The 23,632-nt window shown below is 43.2% G+C and overlaps 1 protein-coding gene and 1 non-coding gene across 2 annotated transcripts; one reads left to right on the top strand and one right to left on the bottom strand.

Moving 5' to 3' along the window:
• Positions 1 to 326: 326 nt before the first annotated feature.
• On the bottom strand, positions 327 to 15,136 carry GNAT1 (G protein subunit alpha transducin 1). Its single transcript, XM_069968668.1, has 9 exons — positions 15,031 to 15,136; positions 5,700 to 5,742; positions 5,447 to 5,588; positions 5,171 to 5,328; positions 4,910 to 5,038; positions 4,594 to 4,723; positions 4,096 to 4,249; positions 3,813 to 4,007; positions 327 to 1,175 (listed from the first exon to the last, which is right to left on the bottom strand). The coding sequence occupies exons 1-8, from the start codon at positions 15,134 to 15,136 to the stop codon at positions 3,817 to 3,819; spliced, it is 1,053 nt and encodes a 350-aa protein (XP_069824769.1). The 3' UTR covers positions 327 to 1,175; positions 3,813 to 3,816.
• On the top strand, positions 7,689 to 7,802 carry LOC138790403 (U5 spliceosomal RNA). The gene has a single exon (XR_011363062.1). It is a non-coding gene; the product is annotated as a U5 spliceosomal RNA (small nuclear RNA).
• Positions 15,137 to 23,632: the final 8,496 nt, after the last annotated feature.

The following is a 23,632-nucleotide window of genomic DNA, read 5'->3' as shown; positions in this document are numbered from 1 at the left end:
TATACCTAGCTGAGTGCCACCACTTACTCTGTTTTTAAGGTGTTTGCTCTCATATGTTTTGGATGTGGACTTTGGAAAAGGATCTTAGGGTCTTGATGATACTGGCTTATGGTATGTAAAGGACTGAGCTAATAACTTTTATTGCTCAGAATTGCTCAGGGATTATCACATGGAGGGCTTTTTGAGACCAAGAGCCTGTACACCGTTCTTGCATAGGGGTTGATTAAAGTGTTGAGTTTCTACTCTCTCATGTTTTCTGCCCCAGAAAGAGATTTGGATGGTTCCAGACAATAAGAAAACAGCTTGTGACATCATTCCGCCTAACATTGGCATTTATTGTATGTGAAGCCTGGCATCAAACAGCTACAGACTAACTGTACAATGGGCCGTGGACCTTCAGTGGAGACCTTTAGGGTAAATTGATTTTACTTTATAAAAATACATACATTGAGGATCTGCAAGGGGTTAACCATCTACAGGAGCAGCGGGTCCACCCAGTGGTTTACAGCAAATGAAATGGAATACACAGAACAGTGTTGATGCTGAGGTTGTGCCGATAAAGAATGGAGGGGTCTATGTAATATGAAAGCTGAGATTATGTGGAGTCACCTTGTGATGAGGCTCCAGATGATGGGGCCCCTGCGTTCTACTGACCAGCACTGACCCTCCTAGAATAATATAGGGCCACTTCAAGAGGTGTTTTCCAGACTGCTAAAAAAAAGTGCATTAATAAACAGACTGGCAGCCCCCTCCCTCAGAGATGTCCCTTTAATCTGAGGATCAGTGATTCTCCAGAACTGATGGTCACTGTACAGGGGAACGCTTCTTGTGTCCTGAGGTTTCCATTCCTCTACAGTCATCCAATGTTGGGACAATGATGGAGGATAACAGTGAGCTGAATGTCTAATGCTGGAGTCCTTAGAGATCCTAAGTGTCCTTTATTGGGAAAGAGTAAAAGCTTGTGGTGCAGGGCTGTGTACATAACATAGTGGGGGCTATTGAGGTCTGTCTTCTCTACACCCCTAAACTTTCTGTTGAATCAAACAATATGATGTGCCATTTCTTTCCTCCTTCTAGGAGGGGGAGAGTATAGTGCTCTTTGTCTTGAGGCTCTTTGGGGTGGAAGGGTGTGAGGAGTTTGGGGGCAAAGCCCCCAACAAAAAATCTGCAGGGATCTGAAAGAAAAAAATATATAAATGTCAGAAAACGATATCCAAACATAAGATATCACAGGATGAAATGAGTAACTATAACTCAGTTCTACTGCTCCAGTCACATCCAGAGCTGCATTCACAATTCTGCTGGTTTAGAGCAGAGTTTAGATGATGGATACATGGATTTGTTAGATGACACAGTTGTTAGATGACAATTCTAGGGAATGTAGATAAACACTTGACGTACACCGAGCTGTAATATGATATAATAAAATACTTAGTGAATATTTCAGGATATAAAAAAAACTTAATTTCAACAGACTCTCCATTGTCTTGTCCATCATGTGTCCATTATCAACAGAACATGTGAGCAATTCTGATTCTTTTGTTTTAGAAAGTAAAAAAAAATGAGGCTAGCAGAACCTGTCCAGATCATGATGTTCCTAAATAACTGCAGGATTATTGCAGGAATACAAATCCCATCACGTGCAAAGGTGACAACACATTTTGTTTGGCAGTAAAGATTATTTAAAATAGATTAAAAGGGTCAAGAGGGCGTCCTGGGTGTCCCCTTACACTGGCCAACCTGTGTACACCAGTAACAACAGCTATGCTCCAGAGATCATAACGTACAAGAGAGAGGACAGCGTCAATGATGATGATGATGATGATGATTATTATTATTATATCACATTGTATTTATACAAATGATCCATACGCTTTTCCATCTATTACTGCTGACCACCAGTTTTTATATCATGTCTGACAGGTTGTCACTGCTCCACCCAAATCTATGCTTAGGAAAAATACATAGTGGAATTAAAATAAAAGCTGTAATTCAAAGGCATCAGTTATTTACAATATTCAAAATGCAGAGGACAAACCAACATGGCTGTTCCTATGTGAGTTTCCCCACTGGCTTACTCTGCCCACCTAGTCTCACTTCTCCTTTCTCTAAAGGGCGTATTACATGGTCCGATCACTTGAGTAAATGATGACTGATCTGCTAGATCGACTCTCGTTTACTGGGCCAATTACAAGGCTCGATTATGATAGCGCTGGCTGTATACACATTGTTAGTGATGTCTGTGCACCCCATCGCTGTGTATAGTAAATAATAAATTGTGTACATTACCTCTCCACGCACCGCTGTGTCTTCCTTGTTTCTCCCCTCTCTTCGCAGCCGCCAGTACAATGTACCTTATTGTTTTCTTTTCAGATTCATCAGCCGTCAGAAGCGCATCACTTGTAACAATGCGCGATCGGCGACCAACGACTTTAGGTCTGGACCAAAAGACACGATCAGCCAATGATTCTAGCCATCGGCTTTCGTTGTCTTTATTACAGAGATGGATAATCTGCTGGATCAGCCTGATCCGGTAATAGGGCCCTTATTTTTGTTTTGACCTTGCTTAAGAGTCCCGTCCCTTATACTGTACAGTTATAGTGCTGATCTGTTGTGTGCAAACAAGACAATTGTCAGCCCTGCCTTCACATTGCAATACAGTCACTATAGCAGAAGCCACCCTCTGTTGGTTTTCGTACCACACAGAACATGCTCTACATTATTGTACAGGGATTTCATGTGGGCACTGACTGTAGTAGTAGAGTGTAGAAGGGGCTGCTCTTTGCTGCACTGGTGAGTGGGTGGTGCAGTATCGTTCTCCCTCACTCCCACCGCACTGGTAAGTATGGACTAACGTCTCACATATCCAAATGCCTTAAAATGTGGGACAGTCATCCAACCACGTGGTGGCAGTATTTCAGTTACAAACTGACACAGGGCATGCAAGGCAGTGGTTTCCAAACTATGGCTTGCGACCCCCCTAATGTTTGAAGACCCCAGGGGGTTGCAGGCCACTCACTTTTAATGGTACTCTGTCAGCACTCTGAAAGTACGTGGTGCCTGTGAGGGAGCAGATACAAAGGAAGAAAATTGTTACCGGCACTCATCAATTCTTCTGCAAAAGTCGTTTATTTACATCTATGTACACATAACAAGCTCTGCATACCAGAAAGTGACGCTAATTGCCTTTCTCAGCTAGTCAATATGCTTAAACGCGTCCCTTTCTGGTATGCAGAGCTTGTTACGTGTACATAGATGTAAATACTGTAAATGACTTTTTCAGAAGAATCGATGAGTGCCGGGAACACTTTTCTTCCACTGCAGGCCACTTACTGACATGACAGGGGCACTGTCAGCACCAGGCCCCAGATCCCCCACTGTTTAGTACAATTGCTCTCTCTGACCGCATATGCAGTCAAGCAAAACAAAAAAGCATGGAAGCTATCAATTCCCTGGTTTGTATTCTCACATACAGGCTGCAGGCACTTCTTTATGCCTGCAGCCTATGAGCTGCCGAAACCCAACTCCCATATGAGCCATCATTACACTTGCTTGGGGATTCTGTCCCTGTTGCTCACTGGCTGAAGGCCTGAAGAGAGAACAGACATTTCATACAATGTGATTCCCTCCCAGCTCATCTAAATGATAGGTCAGGGACATGTCAAATGGTTTTTTGGAGATGTTTAAACGTCAAGAGCTTTTTGCTTTAATGGATATTTCAGCGTAAACCAATGGACACCTAGGAAAAACACTCATAAGAAATGGTCTTCTAGGTAAAGAAATGTGAAGAGCAGGATAATAACGGTTCTCACCTTCTTAGAACAAACCGCAGTCCTTCAGGTTTTCTTTGATGATAATGTCCGTAACCGCGTCAAACACAAACTTGACGTTCTCTGTGTCAGTAGCGCAGGTCATGTGGCTGTAAATTTCCTTCACATCTCGTCGCATATTCAACTCCAGGAACTGAGTCTTGATGTAATTCCCAGCATCTTCATATGTGTTTGGACCTGAGTTGCAACAGAGGTAAAGACATGAAGGTGAGAGGTCATGATTGGAGTGTAAAACTCTTCCCAGTCCCCTTCCCTCTCTTCTCACCATCATAGTCTGGAAAGCAAATGCTCAGATGGGCCTTCTTGATCTTTTCTGTGAAGACATCTTTCTTGTTGAGGAAAAGTACAATGGAAGTTGTGGCGAAGTAACGGTGGTTGCAGATACTGTTGAAGAGGTGCAGACTTTCATGCATTCTGTTCTGCAAAGTTAAAAAGGAAGAGTAGACTTGGCGTTACTCCAGGTATTTACTACAATACAAAGTCCTTGCCGTAGGAACCACTGGACTTATTAAAATGAACAGATCCTGTTACTAAGATAGACTTTACATTATGTGCAGAGTGCAGAAATCTGAAGTAGTAAGTACAACTGTGGTTATTATAAAGACCTTATTGTGCCAGTTGGGATGCCAGTTTAGGGAGCCATTTAATAGACTCTGTTAGTTCTCTGTTTTATGATGTCTAGAGATGCAGAAGGTAAAATAGGCCCACCCCAGAGAAAGGTTCCCTGAAAGAGTCTATATAAATGGATAGTCATGTTATTTACCACTTCATCATCCTCCACCAGGACCATATCGTACGCGCTCAGAGCAGCAATAAAGATAATGCAGGTGACTCCTTCAAAGCAATGGATCCACTTCTTACGCTCGGATCGCTGACCACCCACATCAAACATCCTGCGACAAAGATATGAGGAAGACAAGAGAACACAGTTAACAATAAGCTGTGCCTAACATGGGCCTGAGAACAGTTACTAGTACTAGGGCCTCTTTTCTGATATTGGCCCTAGTGTTCCATGTTTATCCTTATACATGAAGCTTTGGCTGATACTACCCCTGGCCTATACAACATAGCTAACCTACCTAAAGTTGAGATCTTTGAATCCAAATTGTGTTTCTATAATACCAGTGGTCTTCACTCTGGACCTCAAGACATCCTGTTCAGTGGGGACATACCCTGGGGTCACCAGCCTTTCCAGGTCATTCAGATAGCTGAAGTATAAAAAAAAGTAGTGTACTCAATAACACTCTGTATATATGTGTAATATCTAGTAGTTAGCAGACAACGTCATAGGAAGGTCGTGCTGATGTGGTGAATGCTATAAAGATAGATAAATGTCTTACTATCCTGCTGAGTCATTGAGCTGATATTCGGATGCACGGTCAAAGCATGCCTGGATACCCGTATCTTTCCACAGGCGACCAATGATATCTGACATCTCTTTAGGCATGGTGCCTTCATCAATAGTATCTGCCAGATGCATGAGTTTTCGGGCATCATCCTAGAAATGAAAAACACTGGTAACTCTTCTTGTAAGAGCTGTAGACTCTGGAACAGGTGTGTAATGTTCTGTGTTGTCAGTAGACAAGAGAGTTCTTCTTTAAAAAAAATGTCCTCACCTGTCGAGCAGGGTCACCATACTGGATGTTCAATGTGTTCATAGCTTTCACGATGGCCAGCATGGACTGAAGCGTGTTACCGTAAATAATGGTGATAAACTCCAGGCATTCTTCAAGGGAGTAACCATCCTGATGGATAATTCTGGAGAAAATCAGGAAAGATAACACTTAAGATGATACGGTAACACCCTATAAACTTGTCCAGAAAGAGGGTAGAAGATGCATGGATGGGTGAGATGTGTATGATACTTACTTCATCTGTTTTACAATGGTGCTTTTCCCGGATTCTCCAGCTCCTGTAATATGAACAAAACAAACGTCAGGTAAAAACCTCTGGCGAAAGCTTCTCCTTATGGTCTTAGGTTCACAGGAATACAACAAAGTGGCAGAAACCGAGCTCCCTCAGTAGTAGCAGTAGTCAGTGCCAGCATCAGCCCCTGGCATAGTCAGGCAAATACTTCTTCTCCTTAAAAACCACAATAGTATTTTTCTTCACAGTAATATTTTATTTAAGTAAACTTACTATACTAAAAATAAAACTTATGGGGATCAGTAAATGTTGTAAATAAAAACGGTGCATTTGTGTTTTTCAGCATTTAACCCATAAAAATAAGAATAAGGGTATATTCACACTGCATTTTTGCAGTTGGTTTAACAGATCTGTTTTTAACTGTTTTTAATGTACAGAAACACAGGGTCAACTATGTTTTAGTGTATGATAAAAAAAAAAAAAAAGGATCCATCTCATATCTACTCTCTTACCACATCTCAGGAGGGAAAGGGTGGCTGTAAGTCTACGTGGTTTTGCCCACATGCTAAGACCAATAGTTGCAGGATGTTGTCAATGTCGCTGCAACATCATGCAGCTACTGGATATTGTGTATGAGTGTGGCGTCACCCGCAAGGGATGGTCGGGACCCCCCTCTCATCTTAGAAGGGATAATTCCAAGTAACAGAGGAACCAAGATGTTTTCACTCCTGAACAACCCCTTTATATGCTTCCTGATAAGTGTAGAAAAAATGGCACCTAGAAAAAAAACACTGCTCCTTTGATAAAAACAGAACCTTATTAGAGATTAGAAGTTGGAGGGCTGCATCAAACTTCTGCAGCATAGGGACCTTCTGCTATGTTTATCCGTCCCACCATGTCCCTGGTCATAACCAATGATACAGAGCGCTAGATGATGACCAAAATGGCAACAAGAGTCTTGTTGCCATTTGCAACTAGCCCCATTGCTGCTACCTGCAACAAACATGTATTTTCCCCCTTCAATGTTTTTCATGGGTGGAGAAAAAAACAGGACCTGTCCGAGCTCTCTGTATATATATATATATATATATATATATATATATATATATATATATGTTTTGTTTTTTTTTCCCTTTGGCACATGCTAACAATAAGGCTCCTTTGTCATTGTCACATCTGTGTGGCTGGAAGGTTTTGTGGCCTTCATTGTCGACACCTTGTCAATAAAGTTCATAAATAGCTAAAATCATAAAGGAGCTGATTTTTTTTTTTTAAAGGTTTCTAAAAGAAAAATTATAGGGACCTGATTGATTGATTGATACTAATTTGCTTAATAAGTTATAGTTAAAGGCCCCCTGCTTTTAGTGACTCTAAGGGACCACTACATTTTTTCATATTTTTCTATATCATACAGTATGATAGTAGATGTATTCTTTTCTATGAAGGGCGGTATAATCAGGACCAGCCTTAGCTCCTGCCAAGGTCGGGAAGATACTGGCGCACGCTGAGCACAGCTGTGTTCTCTTAGCCCCCATATAGAGAAAACATTTTTCTTAACAAAATATTTTCTTACTAAAAATAACAACACAATACAATACAATGGAAACATTTTAAAACATTTTAGTAAATAAACTATACAGTGCAGACATTATTTATGGTGGTTGATAAATGTTGCAAAATAAAAATGGTGCATTTAACCCATGTATTGCTTACTGAAGTGTATGACAAAAATGGTGCCTAAAAACCAAACAATGTCAAAGTAAAAATAAAAAGTTTATGGCTGTTATGGGTATGAATGTAGGATGGCAGAAGTAAAAAATATGTACTGTCTGTCAAGTATCCATGCGGCATTTTACAGCCTCTCTCTGTTTTTTTTTATTTGTTTGTTTGCTTTCTCCTATTACAACTAACAACAAAAAATTTTCTTCATAAATATATTATTTCTATTATAATTTTTTTTTAACAAAAAAACATCCAAAAAAGTAGTGCAACATGCTCTGTTTTTTCTTCAGAACATATAATTCATTTGCCTTTTGCTAAAGATTTCAGTGGAGAGGAGCAACAATTAGTTTTCTTGCAATTTTTGCATGCTTCATTGCAAACAATTGTGCAACAACTGGGGCCATTGTTGCTGTATAGTATACTAGGTTGATAAAAGAAATTGGGATATAAAGGGGCCCACTGTGATTATATGAATTAAGGGCCCTTTTCGAAGGCTTTCCCACTTCATCTGGCCAGATGAAGCAGGAAAGTTAGCCCGCGAAACGGCTATAGCCACGGTGCACAGCACCCTTAGACCTGTCTCTCTCTGCCCTGAACGTACCTGAATGATGGCATCTTGAAAATAAACCACAGCTGCTGCAGAAACTCAGTGAGTGCCGCTGGCTTCTATTTTCTTACTCAAAGGCTTGTGCTTATAGTAGTTATATTCTTGTACATGGGGGCAGTATTATAGTAGTTATATTCTTGTACATGGGGGCAGTATTATAGTAGTTATATTCTAGTACACATGAGGCAGTATTATAGTAGTTATATTCTTGTACATAAGGGGCAGTATTATAGTAGTTATGACATGGAGAGAGAGGAGCGGCCGCACATCCCACATATGGCCGACACTAGTGCCGCTAGGCCTATTTTAAAAACCGTTAGGGTTTGATTAAACCATAATAGCTCTGTGTACCACGTGCAGGTCCCCTGGTTCACACGGCTCCCTACGCTTACTCACCACCATGTCAGTCAGCGACCGCTATCCCCGCAAAGCGTGCACGTGCAGGAAAGGATGGCCATGGAATGGCCCTGCAACCCCAATGTCACAGGACCAAACCCAAAGTGCCCCCCCAAAACCTGGCCGGCACCACCGGCAGGGAAGGCTGCCCCCAAACAACACAAGTATGAATGTGGTACTGCACTTACCAATGCTGCTACAAACAGAATGGGAAAGACATAAGGTACTGACATGTGAGCACAGGTATATCCTGCCAATTTGGGTCATGTGGGTCTTACATTTTTCCCTTTTCTGGGCAGCTGGCACTTCCCTTTATAAGACCCATGTTACCCAAATCAGCAGAATATACCTGTGCTCACATGTCAGTACCTCCATGTTTTTCCCATTCTGTTTGCAGCAGTGGTGGTGAGTGCAATACCATATTCATACTTGTGTTGTTTGGGGGCAGCCTTCTCCGCCGGTGGTGCGGGCTGGGTGTTGGTGGGGCATTTTGGGTTTGGTCCTGTGACATTGGGGTTGCAGGGCCATTTCATGGCCTCCCTTCCCTGCAGGTGCACGCTTTGCGGGGTTAGCGGCCACCGACCGAAACAGTGTGGAGTTAGCGTAGGGACCCGTGTGAACCATGAGACCTGCACGTGGTACACGGGGCGGTATGGTTTGATCAAATTATATGCCAACATCCTGACGTTGGTTTTTAAAATAAGCTTAGCAGCACTAGTATCAGCCATAGGTGTGATGTGCAGCCGCTCCTCTCTCCATGTCGTGTTTTACATTTCTCCCTTTTCTGGGCAGTTGGCACTCCCCTTTATAAGACCCACGTGACCCAAATCAGCAGAATATACCTGTGCTCACATGTCAGTACCTCAATGTTTTCCCATTCTGTTTGCAGCAATGGTGGTGAGTGCAATACCATATTCATACTTGTGTTGTTTGGGGGCAGCCTTCTCCGCCAGTGGTGCTGGCTGGGTGTTGGTGGGGCATTTTGGGTTTGGTCCTGTGACATTGGGGTTGCAGGGCCATTCCATGGCCTCCCTTCCCTGCAGGTGCACGCTTTGCGGGGTTGGCAGCCACCAACCGACACAGGATGGAGTTAGCGTAGGGACCTGTGTGAACCAGGAGACCTGCAAGTGGTACACGGGGCGGTATGGTTTGATCAAATTATATGCCGAAATCCTGACGTTGGTTTTTAAAATAAGCTTAGCACCACTAGTATCAGCCATAGGTGTGATGTGCAGCCGATCCTCTCTCTCCATGTTGTGTATTATAGTCAGGGCCGGATTAAAGGGAGAGCACCAGGGGCACGTGCCCCGGGGCCTCCACCACTTAGGGGCCCCCACCAGCTCGAACCCTAGCAGAACGGTGCTGCTTACCCAGGATATCAGGCCATGTAATAGGGCCCTAACACAGTGGGCAAGAGCGCGCAGAAAGTGCTGTGTTCTCACATTGCGTTATTAACACAAACACAATGTGGGAATACACTCTGATACTTAGTCCACCCCCCCCCCTGCTCCTGTCTCTAGGGCCTGGCATCTTCCCCTGTACTGCAGCCTCTAGTGACCACGTGCATAACAGAAGAGGATGCTGACCCATACAGCCAGGAGTGAGGAGGGGTTTGTGCTAATTCACCTACAGTAAGCAGTCATCTGTATAGATCGCGGTATAGTTTTTTTTTCTTTTGGGGGGGAGGGGGATTGTCGCCCGGGTCCTCCACCAATCTTAATCCGGCCCTTGTTATAGTAGTTATATTCTTGTACATGGGGGCAGTATTATAAAAGTTATATTTTTGTACATAGGGGGTAGTATGATAGTAGCCATATTCTTATACATAGGGGGCAGTTTTATAGTAGCCATATTTGTGTACATAGGAGGAAGGATTATTGTAGTTATATGGTTGTACATGGAAGGCAAGATTATTGTAGTTATATGGTTGTACATGGGACAGGATTACAGTAAAATTCTTGTACATAGGGGGCAGTATTGTAGTAGCTATATTCTTGTACACAGGGGGCAGTATTATAGTAGTTGTATACTTATACATAGAGGGCAGTATTATGGTAGTTATATTCTTGTACATAGGGGCAGTATTATAGTAGTTATATTCTTGCACATCAGGCGCAGGAGTATTGTAGTTATATGGTTGTACATGAAACAGTATTATAGTGGTTATATTCTTGTATATAGGGGCAGTATTATAGTAGCTATATTCTTGTACATAGGGGGCAGTATTATAGTAGCCATATTCTTGTAGATTAGGGGCAGTATTATAGTATCTATATTCTTGCACATCAGGAGCAGGATTTTTGTAGTTAAATTCTTGGACATAGAGGGCAGCTTTATTGTGAGATATTTTTTGTACATTGGGGCAATATTATAGTAGATATTATAGCTTGACTAGAGTAGACTATCAGTTGTAAGAATCAGAAGATGAATGATATGCATTTAAATTTCACAAGTGTTCTCACTGTGTGCGCTGATCCCTGAGGAAGTCAGCTTTTACAGTGATATGTGTGGAGAATAGTTTTGGCCTCATGTTCTCTGACTATGTAGGTGGCTACAATTAAACAGTATAAATATATGGATGTTTGCATCTAATACATTGCATATGTTTTTATGGTTGCTATGATCCTTTTTTGATGCTCAAGGAGATTAACATTGTTGGTTTTCGCAAACTTATTATGGTTTCAATTGACTATGGATCCGACCAAATGTTTTGTCTGTATAGAGAATTTTTATCTGTATGGGTTTAGATGTTTTGAGTCTGAATGTGCAGCTTTATTGCATGTTACCCTGGTTCTTCTTCTTCTTGTTTGATGTATTATGTGTATTGATAGTCCAGCACTACAGGTTGTATTGCGGGTGTTTATCTGATATTTTGTGTTGTGCACCAACAGCACACAACTGTGATTACTCCGCCGACCTTGTGCTACGGTTAATCTTAAGATTCTGCTCATAAGGATGGAGCAGGTTTAATGGGATAGAAAAAGTGTATCCAGGATCAGCCATCAGGTATCCCTCCCTTCTCCATTATATAATGTGACTACAGTAATCAGTGCTGGGGGGTGGGAGAGAAATTATAATACAAAGTAGTATAACATAATGTAGTATCATGTGAAATAACCAACAATGATATATATGATGCAATAAATAACAAATGTTAATATATTTATTTTATTCATTTATATAGCCAACATATTCCAGGAAGTCCTGAAAAACATGGATATAGCCATAGGCCATGTTCACACAAGTAAGTTGTGTATTAATCACAGCTGTTTTTGCTGATTTGCTACGGACATGATTAATATAAAACTTACGTTGTACTGCAGTCTATGGGACATAGTATACGCTCAGGCTGGAATCCCTAGTGGCCGCACGAAAAACTGACATGTCAGTTTTGTGCGGCTGCTATTCATTGAATAGCAGACGCACAAGCCTGACAGGTCACGCAGTGACATTGTGTTCCTTGGTGAACTAGGATGAGGGCGCACAAGAATGCGCCCGCATCCCAATTCAACAGAATTGAAGTTTATCCGGCCAGTACTGCAGTATCGGCCGGGATAAACTTCACTGACAGCGGCCATTGTGTGACTCGGCCGGGTCCCAGAATAGCCGCTGTAATACGTAATGTGAACTCGGTTATAGGCTGTAACCATGTTTTCCTGGCAGCTCTAGGACTCCATCTAACTCCTCCAGCCACAGGGAATCAAATGGCGAACGTTCGGGTTCAGATTACACAGCTGAACCCAAACATTTTAACAGATCTGCTCAACGCTAGATATCATATAATGTTATGTCAATAATGTAATATGTAATGTAATTTATATGTGATATAATATATATTTTATAATGTAATGTATAATAAAATAATATATTATATGAAGTAATGAAAGACTTTTCCCAAATTACAAAGTTGTGCCTTATCCACGGGATAGGGAATAGCAAGCTGGTGGGTAGGGTCTGACCGCTGTGACCTTGAGTGCAAGACAAGGGCCTATTCTTTCTGTATGGGGCTTCTGAACATTGCCAAGATGAGCACAGATCAGTTTGTTACCTCCCCCCCCCCCCCCTCCAACCCCCCAACCTTTGGATAGAGTTACCGTTGTAAGTTGAGAATATGCTCTCCCAGGACCCCAGTACTGTTCACTAATCCATCATGGTAAGATTCTTGGGTTATCTCAGTCTGAAGCACTATTCTAGTCCTCCAATATACCGGAGCGTTGATAGACCACATTATAGTTATTGGCACCCATTGGTAGCTGCTTGGATCAATACAGCTATCCAACTCACAACATCATGCCTTTTGTTATAAACAGCTGCCATAATACTTGGGTGAAAAGAAACTTGTGCATTCATCTTATATAATCTGTATATCTTTATAAAGTGTTGGAAGGAGGAGGTGCAGCTTTTAGGACTGGTGTGCACCATTTTTATAGCCTTGTGTCATGCTTTACTTTGTTAAACACCATGGGGGAGATTTATCAAAGGGTGTAAAATTTAGACTGGTGCAAACTGCCCACGGCAACCAATCACAGCTCAGCTTCCAGCTCTGCTGAAAGGAAAGAGGAGCTGTGATTGGTTGTTGTGGACAGTTTGCACCAGTCTAAATTTTACACCCTTTGATAAATCTCCCCCCATGTGTTGTGAACCTACCCCATGCTGTACTGCTAACTAGAGGAAACTCAGGCCTTGAGATATATCCCACCCTTACTTTCCCAGCAGCTGACATGGGAGGACAGTGGGGCAGGTCACACCCATCAGGTTGTTGGTGGTCCACTTCACAGATCCACTGATGGGTATCCCAAGTACCAACTAAGTTATATGGCTATTACTGGCAAAGAAATGGGCTGACTAAACTAAAGGCCCAATTACACAAAGCAATTATCGGCCGTACGTGGCCAATATCGTCCGTTATGGCCGATAATCGTCTTATGTAATAGAAGACAACAATCAGCCAACATGCACAATGTTGAAAAATCAACAATTACAATAGCAGCGATCTGCTGCTGTCGCCCCGTACAACAGGAGCGGTGGCAGCAGACTGCCACTATCCTCTATGGACTACCCGGGCAATCTAGTGATCACCTGGGCAGCCCCCCCCGCAGCTCCCTGCAGTGTAATATTGCTGGCAGCGAGCAGGGAACGGGGAACAAGCGAGTGCTGACCTGACAGATCAGCGCTAGAGATGAGCGAACCTCGAGCATGCTCGAGTCGATCCGAACCCGAACTTTCGGCATTTGATTAGCGGTGGCTGCAGAACTTGGATAAAGCCCTAAGGCTATGTGGAAATCATGGATATAGTCATTGGCTGTATTGATGTTTTCCAGACAACCTTAGAGCTTTATCCAAGTTCAGCAGCCCCAGCTAATCAAATACCGAACGTTCGGGTTTGGATCAACTCGAACCCGAATCCGGTTCGCTCATCTCTAGTCAGCGCTCATTTGTTCTTGAATCGCCCTGTGTAATAGAGGCTTTACTCTGTTCCTGGTTGTGGTATCGATAAATCAATAATGTGGCACCCTGTATTCTTTAGGAATAGTAAAATATAAAAAGGCTTTATTAAGGTAGAGCAAAGTATTCTGTATTCAGTTATACAAAACCATCCCCACCCATCCAAATAATACCGGAATTCTTTATTGAAAGTTTTCAAAATGTAATAATCTATCTACTATAGTGTCTCTTTTGTAAAGTAATGATCCAATTGAACGCCATGCATTACAGTGTCATAACATTTCAAATAGTTCCATATAATATATAATAGCTTAATGTCTCATAGCCCCTGGCTGCATTCACAAATGTCATACCCCTGTATACTTTGTTTTCTCTGCAGATGTACTGTGGCATAGATGACTAATACGCTCAGATTACTGTCCTCAAGGTGCCACATCCATAACATTGGACTTTTCTGCCCTTAATCTGTCTGTAAACCAGGCATTAAGCTGAGGATTAATGTCCTAACCCAAATCTGAGAGCTGAACTACCTGCGGTAAATGAGCAAACCAGCAGAATAATGACAGCAGGGGGCACAAACTTCAGGATGGGAAAGGACACACAGTACAAGACACGAGTTACCATTGAAGTTACCATCAGATAGTGATGAGAAGTTACATAGAATTCTAAAAGACATGTCTGCTGGCAAAAAGATATGGCATGGATAGGCAAGGTAAATCAATATCGGATGGATAATTAGATAACAATATACAATAGATTGAAAAAAAATTATAAATTAAGCAATTTTCCTTTTGCACCCTACACCCTTACATCAATTCCACCAAGAATACATAGATATGAGATAGAGAAATAGATTTCAGATGTGAAAAAGACAAAGATAAAAGATAGATAGATAGATAGATAGATAGCCCAGTAGATAGACCAGTAGATAGATCGATAGATAGATAGATAGATAGACCAGTAGATAGATAGATAGATAGATAGATAGATAGATAGATAGATAGATAGATAGATAGATAGAATATTGCTTTCCGTTTATCTTTTTTATTCATGAATAGACATTCTAATACCATTTGTCCATTTGTCTGATCGTTGCCTCCTTTGAAAGTTCAGCGCTGTGGACTATGTTGGCTCCATATGATTATAGACATCTGTGCCACTTACCCAATAGGAGCAGCTTCACTGTCCTGGCATCCTTTTCTGCATCTTCCTTCAGTTTCTTTTCCAGTTCTCGAGAATGCTTCTCCTCTGCACTGGCTCCGGCTCCCATGTTTCACGTATCCCAAGGGGGAAGTCAAACCGTAATGGAGAATATTCCTGCTTCCTGCTGTGATCCTCCTTCTGGGAGCCCGGGAGTGGTGAACTGGCTGTGTGACCACCACTAGGACTGCCGGAGGAATGAGTCCTGTCCCCCTGCCCTCTTTCCAAATCTCATCTGATCTAAATTCTCAATAGGATTTTCCAGCCATATCTTGTCATGTGATTCCCAGGGCCTATAGCACCCAAGGACAGGTAAAGGGTTGAGACAGGTGTATGTGTTGCTGAGCTCAGCTGAAGTCCATAACCTAACACAGAAGTATTCTTATCCTGGGAAGAGGTTTATCTTAAATCTCTGTATACGCTGAGTCCAGGGAGGAAAGACTTACACTGATCCTTCTGTGTCCTGCACCTTTACCAGCTCGCCTACAAATACCACATACAACTGCCTGCTTTCTCTGAATTGTTATTACAAGCTAAGGTCCAACCATGCAACATGGATATGTCCATACCTCGTCATATCACATACACTATATGGACAAATGTATTGGGCCTCACCTCCTAATTATTACTGAATTCAATCCTTTCATTCAGACTCATTGCCACAGGTGTATACAATCCATCCCCTACTAATGCAGTCTGCCTTTAGTAACATTTGTGACAGGATGGGTCATTCTCACTGAATTCTTTAACACGTTTTATTAGTATTGGTGAAATCTGCTGCGATTCCCGTACTGTCAGTTTGAATAGGACTATATACTCACAGCAGAATTTTCATCCCGCTGTGAGTATGTAAACACATACATTCCTGGTCCGTTTTCCGGCCTACGTCTGTGACTCCCGGCATCCCGACTTCCCACTCAGTCAATCAATGCACTGTCCCACCGCACCCACTGATTGGCTGAGCGGGACGTCCGGGTGCCAGGAGTCACAGAAGTAGGCCGGAGACGCAGGTTAAGGGGGGCGGCATTTACATACTGGCAGCGGGATGAAAATTCTGCTGTATGTAACCCTATTCAAACTGACACAGGAATTGCAGCATGAAATCCACTGCGATTCTGTTATGTGTGAACCCACCCTATAACAACCAGGACATAGGTTGAGAAACAATAAAGCAACCTATGACAACCAGGAATAGGCTCAGTACCCACAATCTGACCCCCCCCCCCCAAACCGCTTGTACCGTCAGCTGCTTTTAATCCAAGATCTGTCCTGGGGTCCGGTCGGCAAGTGATGCAGTTATTGTCCTAAAAAGCAACTTTTAAACTTGCAACCCTGTGTCAAATTGGCGTGGCCTAGAGTACCCTTGCTCTAGGATTGCGACACCCCTCCATCCCTCCTCTCTGCCCTCTTCATATTAGGAATGCCCCTAGAACAATTTATCCTATTCATCACCTGTGTGAACACTGCACATGAGCCGTATCGTTAAGGCACCTGTGCAGTGATCAGGTGATGAATAGGAAAAATCCTGCCCGGGTGCATTCCATGTGATGAATAGGACGGGGAGGCGTTGCAATCCTAGGGTGGACGCACACTGTAGGCCACACCAAATTGACACAGGGCTGCAAGTTTAAAGTTCTTCTCTAGGACAATAACTGCATCACCTGCCCAACGGACCCCAGGACAGATCTTGGATTAAAAGTAGCTATCTAAAAGGTACAAACGGTTTAAGGGGGGGGGGGGGCAGATTGTGGGTACAGAGTCCCTTTAAGAGTATTTAGAAAGCCACACACTCATGGGACAGTTGCCCTGTTCTTATTATTTGTCCACAAAGTCCACTTCTGGAAAAAGGACCATAATTGTCCATTCTCTGTGCCACCAATTTTTCCATCTCAAAGTTGTGCAAAATCATAGCTAGGATAATAGAAGGTGAAGGGGGAGAAGTCATTTTCCACAATTTGGCTATAGCATATTTAGTGGCCATAAGTATGTGGACCATTAGATCACAAATATTCAATACCAAGTAGATTATAAATAAGCATGTAATAAGTAATCTGATATTATAAAGTGCTGAATCAAAAATAAATATAAATATTGGGAATGATATGACCAGATCTCGCAACAACAGAAAGGATAAAAAATAAATCTATGCACACCCCTCTGCAACCCATTTGCAAGACTCGGACTAAGTGTCACATGAATCACACAACTGCAATAACAGTGAACGACGAATGGTGATAAAGCAAGTCAAAACATACGACCCCAGCAAAGGCAAGGATGAGGCGAGGGCTCAATCAGGGGTGCTGGTCCCAGCATCCCCAAATTTTCTTCTAATAGAGTAGGCAATAAAAACATTACAACATGACACGAGAAGATGGTGTAAATAAGTATAGATAACGCTGGTGCTTTTCACACTGTGTGACCACGTCACAAACCAAGCCGCCCACTTGGTATAAAGTCCAATAATCAATAGAGTAATGGGACCCAAAACAACTTCGAGTTGCAAAAATACTTGTTTATCTTTGTATTGTAAATAACTGTAACAATAAAGATAGTAGTAAATCCTTCACATGAAAAAACAAAGGAAAAAACATTTTGTGCCAGTTTTTCAATCACTTTTTTAAAGCTAGAAGTGAATACTAAAGGAATGGGAAGTAGGAGATAAAAAATAAAGACTTAGATTTATCAAACTGGTGTAAAGTAGAATTGGATTAGTTGCCCCTAGCAACCAATCAGATTCCACCTTTCATTTTTCAAAGAATCTGTGAGGAATGAAAGGCGGAATCTGATTGGTTGCTAGGGGCAACTTAGCCAGTTCTACTTTACACCAATTTGATAAATCTCCCCCTTAGTTTTCTTTCCTGCTGCTCCCATTGCTGCTGCTCATTTCTGTAACTAATGGCTCCTATCCTAATTTTATTGTCAAGTCCAGCAGAAACAAGGTTAAAAATGTAGACCAAAAAAGAAATTATTAGTTACCCCCCAAAACGTGTTGCCGTGTTAGAAAGTGCATGGAAGTGATAATAAAAACAATTGAGGGTAGCTTTTCATTGTAACCTGTAATTCCTCAATCTGTTCACTAGGGGGCAATCTGTTCTTCTGATATATCCAAAATGAAAGCTGATCATCTGGAGCAGCAGAATTAGGTGCGGCTCTAAGGCAAACAATCAAGATGCTTGCTTTACTTGCGTCACAGAAACTTCTGGTTTTTCAGCAAATGTGGTTTCAGGTAATGCACAATCTTCCACCACATCTATAATTGTCCTTAGTCGGTTCTTTATTGAGTTTCCTCTATATATCAGATTATCCTGAGGCAACTAGATTTTTTTAAGTATATGTTCTTGAGAACAGTGATGATTATTGTATTTTATATCTGTTCCACATGACTGTTGGGTAAGTCTGCATCTTCGTCATGTAACCATTTTAAAGATCTTTGCTTGCTGTCAAGCAAAAGGGAGCTATAATTTGATCATACTTCTGGTTGCTCTTTAGTTGTTTGTAATATTCCCCGGGATGTTGGGTCCTGACTTGTATCTTATTCTGGTGCGAGGGCTGATGTTTTCCAGCTCTTGCATATCATTCACAGTGCTTTGGTTGTATATGCAAAGAGAAAAAAACACACAAACAACGCTGCATGTGCAGATCAAAACACACCTTGAAGGAACATGCATGTGTATGCAAATGCATGCTCACCTGAGTGGGTTGTACACAGGGCCGTCTTGACAGTATTATGGGCCCCTGGGCAGAGGTGCGAATTGGCCCCCCCCAACCGCCACCATCATATCCCCCACATCTTTGCATATAGTGCCCCCCATAGTAGCCAATCCCCCCATATAGTGCCCCCCATAGTAGCCAATCCCCCCATATAGTGCCCCCCATAGTAGCCAGTGCCCCCCACAGTAGCCAGTGCCCCCCATAGTAGCCAGTGCCCCCCATAGTAGCCAGTGCCCCCATAGTAGCCAGTGCCCCCCACAGTAGCCAGTGCCCCCATCGTAGCCAGTGCCCCCCACAGTAGCCAGTGCCCCCATAGTAGCCAGTGTCCCCCATAGTAGCCAGTGCCCCCCATAGTAGTCAGTGCCCCCCATAGTAGCCAGTGCCCCCCATAGTAGGCAGTGCCCCCATAGTAGCCAGTGCCCCCCATAGTAGGCAGTGCCCCCATAGTAGCCAGTGCCCCCCACAGTAGCCAGTGCCCCCCACAGTAGCCAGTGCCCCCCCACAGTAGCCAGTGCCCCCCATAGTAGCCAGTGCCCCCCATAGTAGCCAGTGCCCCCCATAGTAGCCAGTGCCCCCATAGTAGCCAGTCCCCCCCATAGTAGCCAGTGCCCCCCATAGTAGCCAGTGCCCCCATGGTAGCCAGTGCCCCCATAGTAGCCAGTGCCCCCCAAAACAACAAACAAGTTACTCACCCGTCCGGCGGCCCCAGCAGCTGATGTCTCCCGTCAGCGCGCACTCCCGACATCCTCCGGCACAGGCAGCGGGGTACAGAGAGACTGCCTGTGCCGGAAGTGTCCGGCTGCACGACACATCCAGGACACAGGCAGCGTCTCTGTACCCCGCTGCCTGTGCCGGAGGATGTCGGGAGTGGCGCGCTGCCGGGAGAGGAGCTGCTGGGGCCGCCGGACGGGTGAGTTCCTGGACTGCCCGCCCCTTCTATCGCCGCTTAGCTGAGTCGATCAGAAGCCCAGGAAAGTGCTGCTCATTGCACTTTCCTGGGCTTCTGATCGGCTGTCAGCTGAGAAGCGATAGAAGGGGCGGGCGGAGGGGGTGGCTCAGGGCCGCTCACTATGCATATGCTTAGTGAGCGGCAATAGAGGGGGCGGGCGGGCCGGCTTCCTTGCGGTGCTCAGCACTGCTTGGGAGCCGTCTTTGCTTTATAGGACCCACTTAGTTTTATAAGTGCGTCTTATAAAGCTAAAAATACAGGTGTGTCCCAGAGGGCAGGGGGCCCCCTAGGACGCAAGGGCCCCCGGGCAGCCGCCTACCCTGCCCAATGGGTAAGACGGCCCTGGTTGTACACAATTAGGCACGACTCTAATATGCGCTTTGGATTAACGGTGGATGCTGCCTACCACCTTCCGATTCTCCAGGGTGGATCCTCGGTGTCAATCACAGTAGCAGTAAAGGGAAGAAGGTGGTGGAATGTGTTTGGCGCAAACACACCTTCTGGTACACCGGCCACTGTGCTTTATCTAACTGGAAAGAACTCCTGGCACTGGTGTAGAATCATGTTTAGGCTTTTATTCAGTGTGACGCGTTTCAAGGGTGCAATCCCTTCTTCATCAGGCCCATTGTCCTTTTTTCTGTTGGCCCTTCTGTTTTTGTGCGGTTTGTTTAGGAACAAATATGGTCATTAGGGGTAGTTTCTCGGCCCCACAGAGCACCCCCCTCCGCCCACTCACCGACTCCTTCAGTTACGCCTACTCCTATATATATGTATGTATATATATATATATATATGTATACATAATCATGCCGGTCAGAGAGCACGTCCAAGACTGGCATGATTATGCATACAGGAATATACATAGGTAAGGCTTCACTGATGGAGGCGGGCCAAGGGATGCTTCACAGGGACGAGAGACAGCCCTTGACCTCCTAACTAGCACGTTTGCATATTTAATTTTAATCAAACAGTACAAAAGCAGCAGGGCCATTTGCACAAACCGGCTCATAGTTCCCCCTTAACCAAAACTCCTCACCCCAGAAAAAAGGTCTAAAGTCTTAGCCACCAGGTGTGTCACTTCTCTGTAATCTGCTACCCACTGCCTGTTGTCAGGGGAAATCTTTCTCTAGTAACAGCTAAATCAAGACAAATTAAAGGAAGTATGGGCGGAGTGAGAAAGCCTGGGCTGTGTACCTGCAAACTGTAGCAGTCTGCCTGCTAAAGATGATCTTTATATAGCTTTCCTCAAAGGTAAACTATGACCTCCTTCACATTTCTTACCACCCATAACATTCTAGGCAGCTGTCTCTTCTGTAAACACCAGTGTATCCATTGCTGTATGTCCACAGTCAGGGGCGTAGCTAGGATTCACAGGGCCCCATAGCAAAAAACTTTAAGGGCCCCCCCCCTCCCCTACGCACAACACAAAGCACTGTGCATATATATACAGTGTATGCTCTGTGATGTTCCTGGCTGCAGCCACAAGAGTGACTGGCAGAGTAGAGAGCCAATGGCTGCTTGTTATGACAGTTCACTGTTTTTACCTATATGGGCTCATTAGGAGCCCTTATGGTTAAATACATAGGTGCAGGAGCAGACTACCTTCTGCTTAACCCTTTTGTACTGCAGTGTGTAAGTGACCCAAACTTCAGAAGACAAGGAGATATCTCTGTCCTATGCATGATGCTCTGCACATTTTCCTTTCCTACTTGATTGCAGCAGGAGAACAGAGGTTATCAGCGCAGTAAAGCAGAAATCTCTGCGCGCGGGGGGGGGGAGGGTTTGGTTGTCAACGCGCGGTGGGCGGGGGGGGGGGGGCGGCGGCAGCCCGGGTTTGCCTCAGGCGGCAGAAAGCCTGGGAACATGCTCTTACCTTCTTCCCAGGGCCCCCTTCTACATGTGCCCCATAGCAACTGCCTACCCTGCCTCTATGGTAGCTAAGCCACTGTCCACAGTGCTGTAGTAAAAATACCCCTTTCCTTTAGCTTGTCGTCGTCAGCAATAGCAGTGTAGTGCTTTAGTGTAATCCATTCTTCTTCATCGTGCTGCTTCTTTCATTTCTTCTCACATTTACACCTTGCAAAGCCAATGCATCAGTAACCCTTTCTCCTTCCACATGCCATCTATAGTAGTGTTCTGTAGTTATCCCTCAGCACTGTACCACCCTGTTCAGTTCAGTGCACTTTCTCTGCCACTATCTCATAGCATAAAAGAGAAGAGCAGGTTGGCCAGACAAGTAAGGGATAGGAAACTTCTGCGTGTTTCAAATAGTTTATTACAAATCTTGTCAAATGATAGTTATACGTTGAGTTCCAGAAGGTTTATTTGGTTTTTATTATTATTCATTTTTAAGTACTATTATTTCAGGGGGCTGTAAATATGTAAAGGGGGTTTTAAAAGCTAAAGACACCTTTTAAGATAGAAACAAATATTCTTTTGGCAAATATACAAATATAGCTTTCCAGCAAATATTCTTATATTTTTGCAAAAAATAAGCAGATCAATACAATCACAGAGACATCATGATATTTCAAGTGCAAGGATGAGAAGGTCCAGCCTTACTGCTAAAGCATCAGCGCTCTTCAGATCTAATCATCCATGGAGGCTCTCACTGTGGGTTAAAAAATGAAGAACGTAAGTGTTATTTGGGAACTTCTGTAGCGCGACATTTCTTTGAGTACAGACATAAAGTTTATCATCTGAGGCGGTTAGTTTTGAAGGAAGCTTTTGAGAACAATGTAAAAGAAAAGAAATGTAGGTAACCTCGGAAGGAGACCTTTTGGATTCAGAGACTTGAGTTTCTGAGCCTGAAAGGGTTAAATAAGCAATTAAATTTCTCCTATGAATAATATATAAACATGGACTACTAGACTTTTTGTTTCTTTTAGTAACATCTTATGATTAAAGGAGAAGTCCGGCAAAGCAACAAGTATTTTTATCTTTGTAAGTTGTACATTGTTTGCGATATTCTAATATGTTTTTTAGTAAGTATATATACTGTATATACTGATGCAGTCTTCACTGATTGACAGCCAGGAATAGGAATGAATGAGATGAACAAAAGACGCAAAGTGTGAACACACAGTAATTTGTCAAATGCAAAAAATTATAATGACGATTTAGGCACTCTATGTAACTACGTTAGAAAATTTACAAAAGATACATGAGATACATAACCTGTATGGTGGCAAACATAGGACTGCACAGTATGAGAGTCAGTATATATATATATGCTTAATCATTTTTCATATTCAAACCCAGTGGTCACCGGCAGTTTAGTTCCAAAATCCAGTAAGCTTCTCTAAGTCTAACCTGATGGAGCCAATCCCCACCTCTCTGTGGTTGATTCACCCTTTCTATACCACATATTAAGAGGGAGGACACATCGCCTCCATGTTGTTCCACAAAGTTTTTAGAACGTCTGGACATGGGGTGATGTAGTACCATCCTCATAGCCTCAGATATATCCCCAAGATGTTCAGCTACCCTTTTCTTAAGTTTTCGTACCGTACATCCAACATAATGTATGTTACATAGTGTGAACGTGGCTAAGTACCCGACATGGTTTGTCTCGCAATTAATTAGAGTGGGGATGTGGTAACTTTTTTTTAGTTACACTAGAAACAAAATGTTTTTGTGCTACCATAAATTTGCAGATGGAACATCTGGGTAGAGAGTATCTAAAGCAGCTGGTAGTAGATAACCAGCTTTGCTTAGATTGTTCTCTTAAAACAGTGGGGGACAGTATGTTTGCTAGAGATCTGCCCCTTTAAGCCACACATTTTATCCCATTAGAAAGAATAGTAGCGCATTCATCATCTAAAAACAACACAGGAAGATGTTTATTGATAACTGCTTTAAAGTCATTAAATTGTGTGCTATATGGGGTGGAAAATACTAATGGAC

Source organism: Dendropsophus ebraccatus, chromosome 4, assembly GCF_027789765.1.
Source record: "Dendropsophus ebraccatus isolate aDenEbr1 chromosome 4, aDenEbr1.pat, whole genome shotgun sequence".
In the NCBI taxonomy this organism is placed as follows: domain Eukaryota; kingdom Metazoa; phylum Chordata; class Amphibia; order Anura; family Hylidae; genus Dendropsophus; species Dendropsophus ebraccatus.
This window is presented reverse-complemented; position numbering and strand designations above follow the sequence as displayed.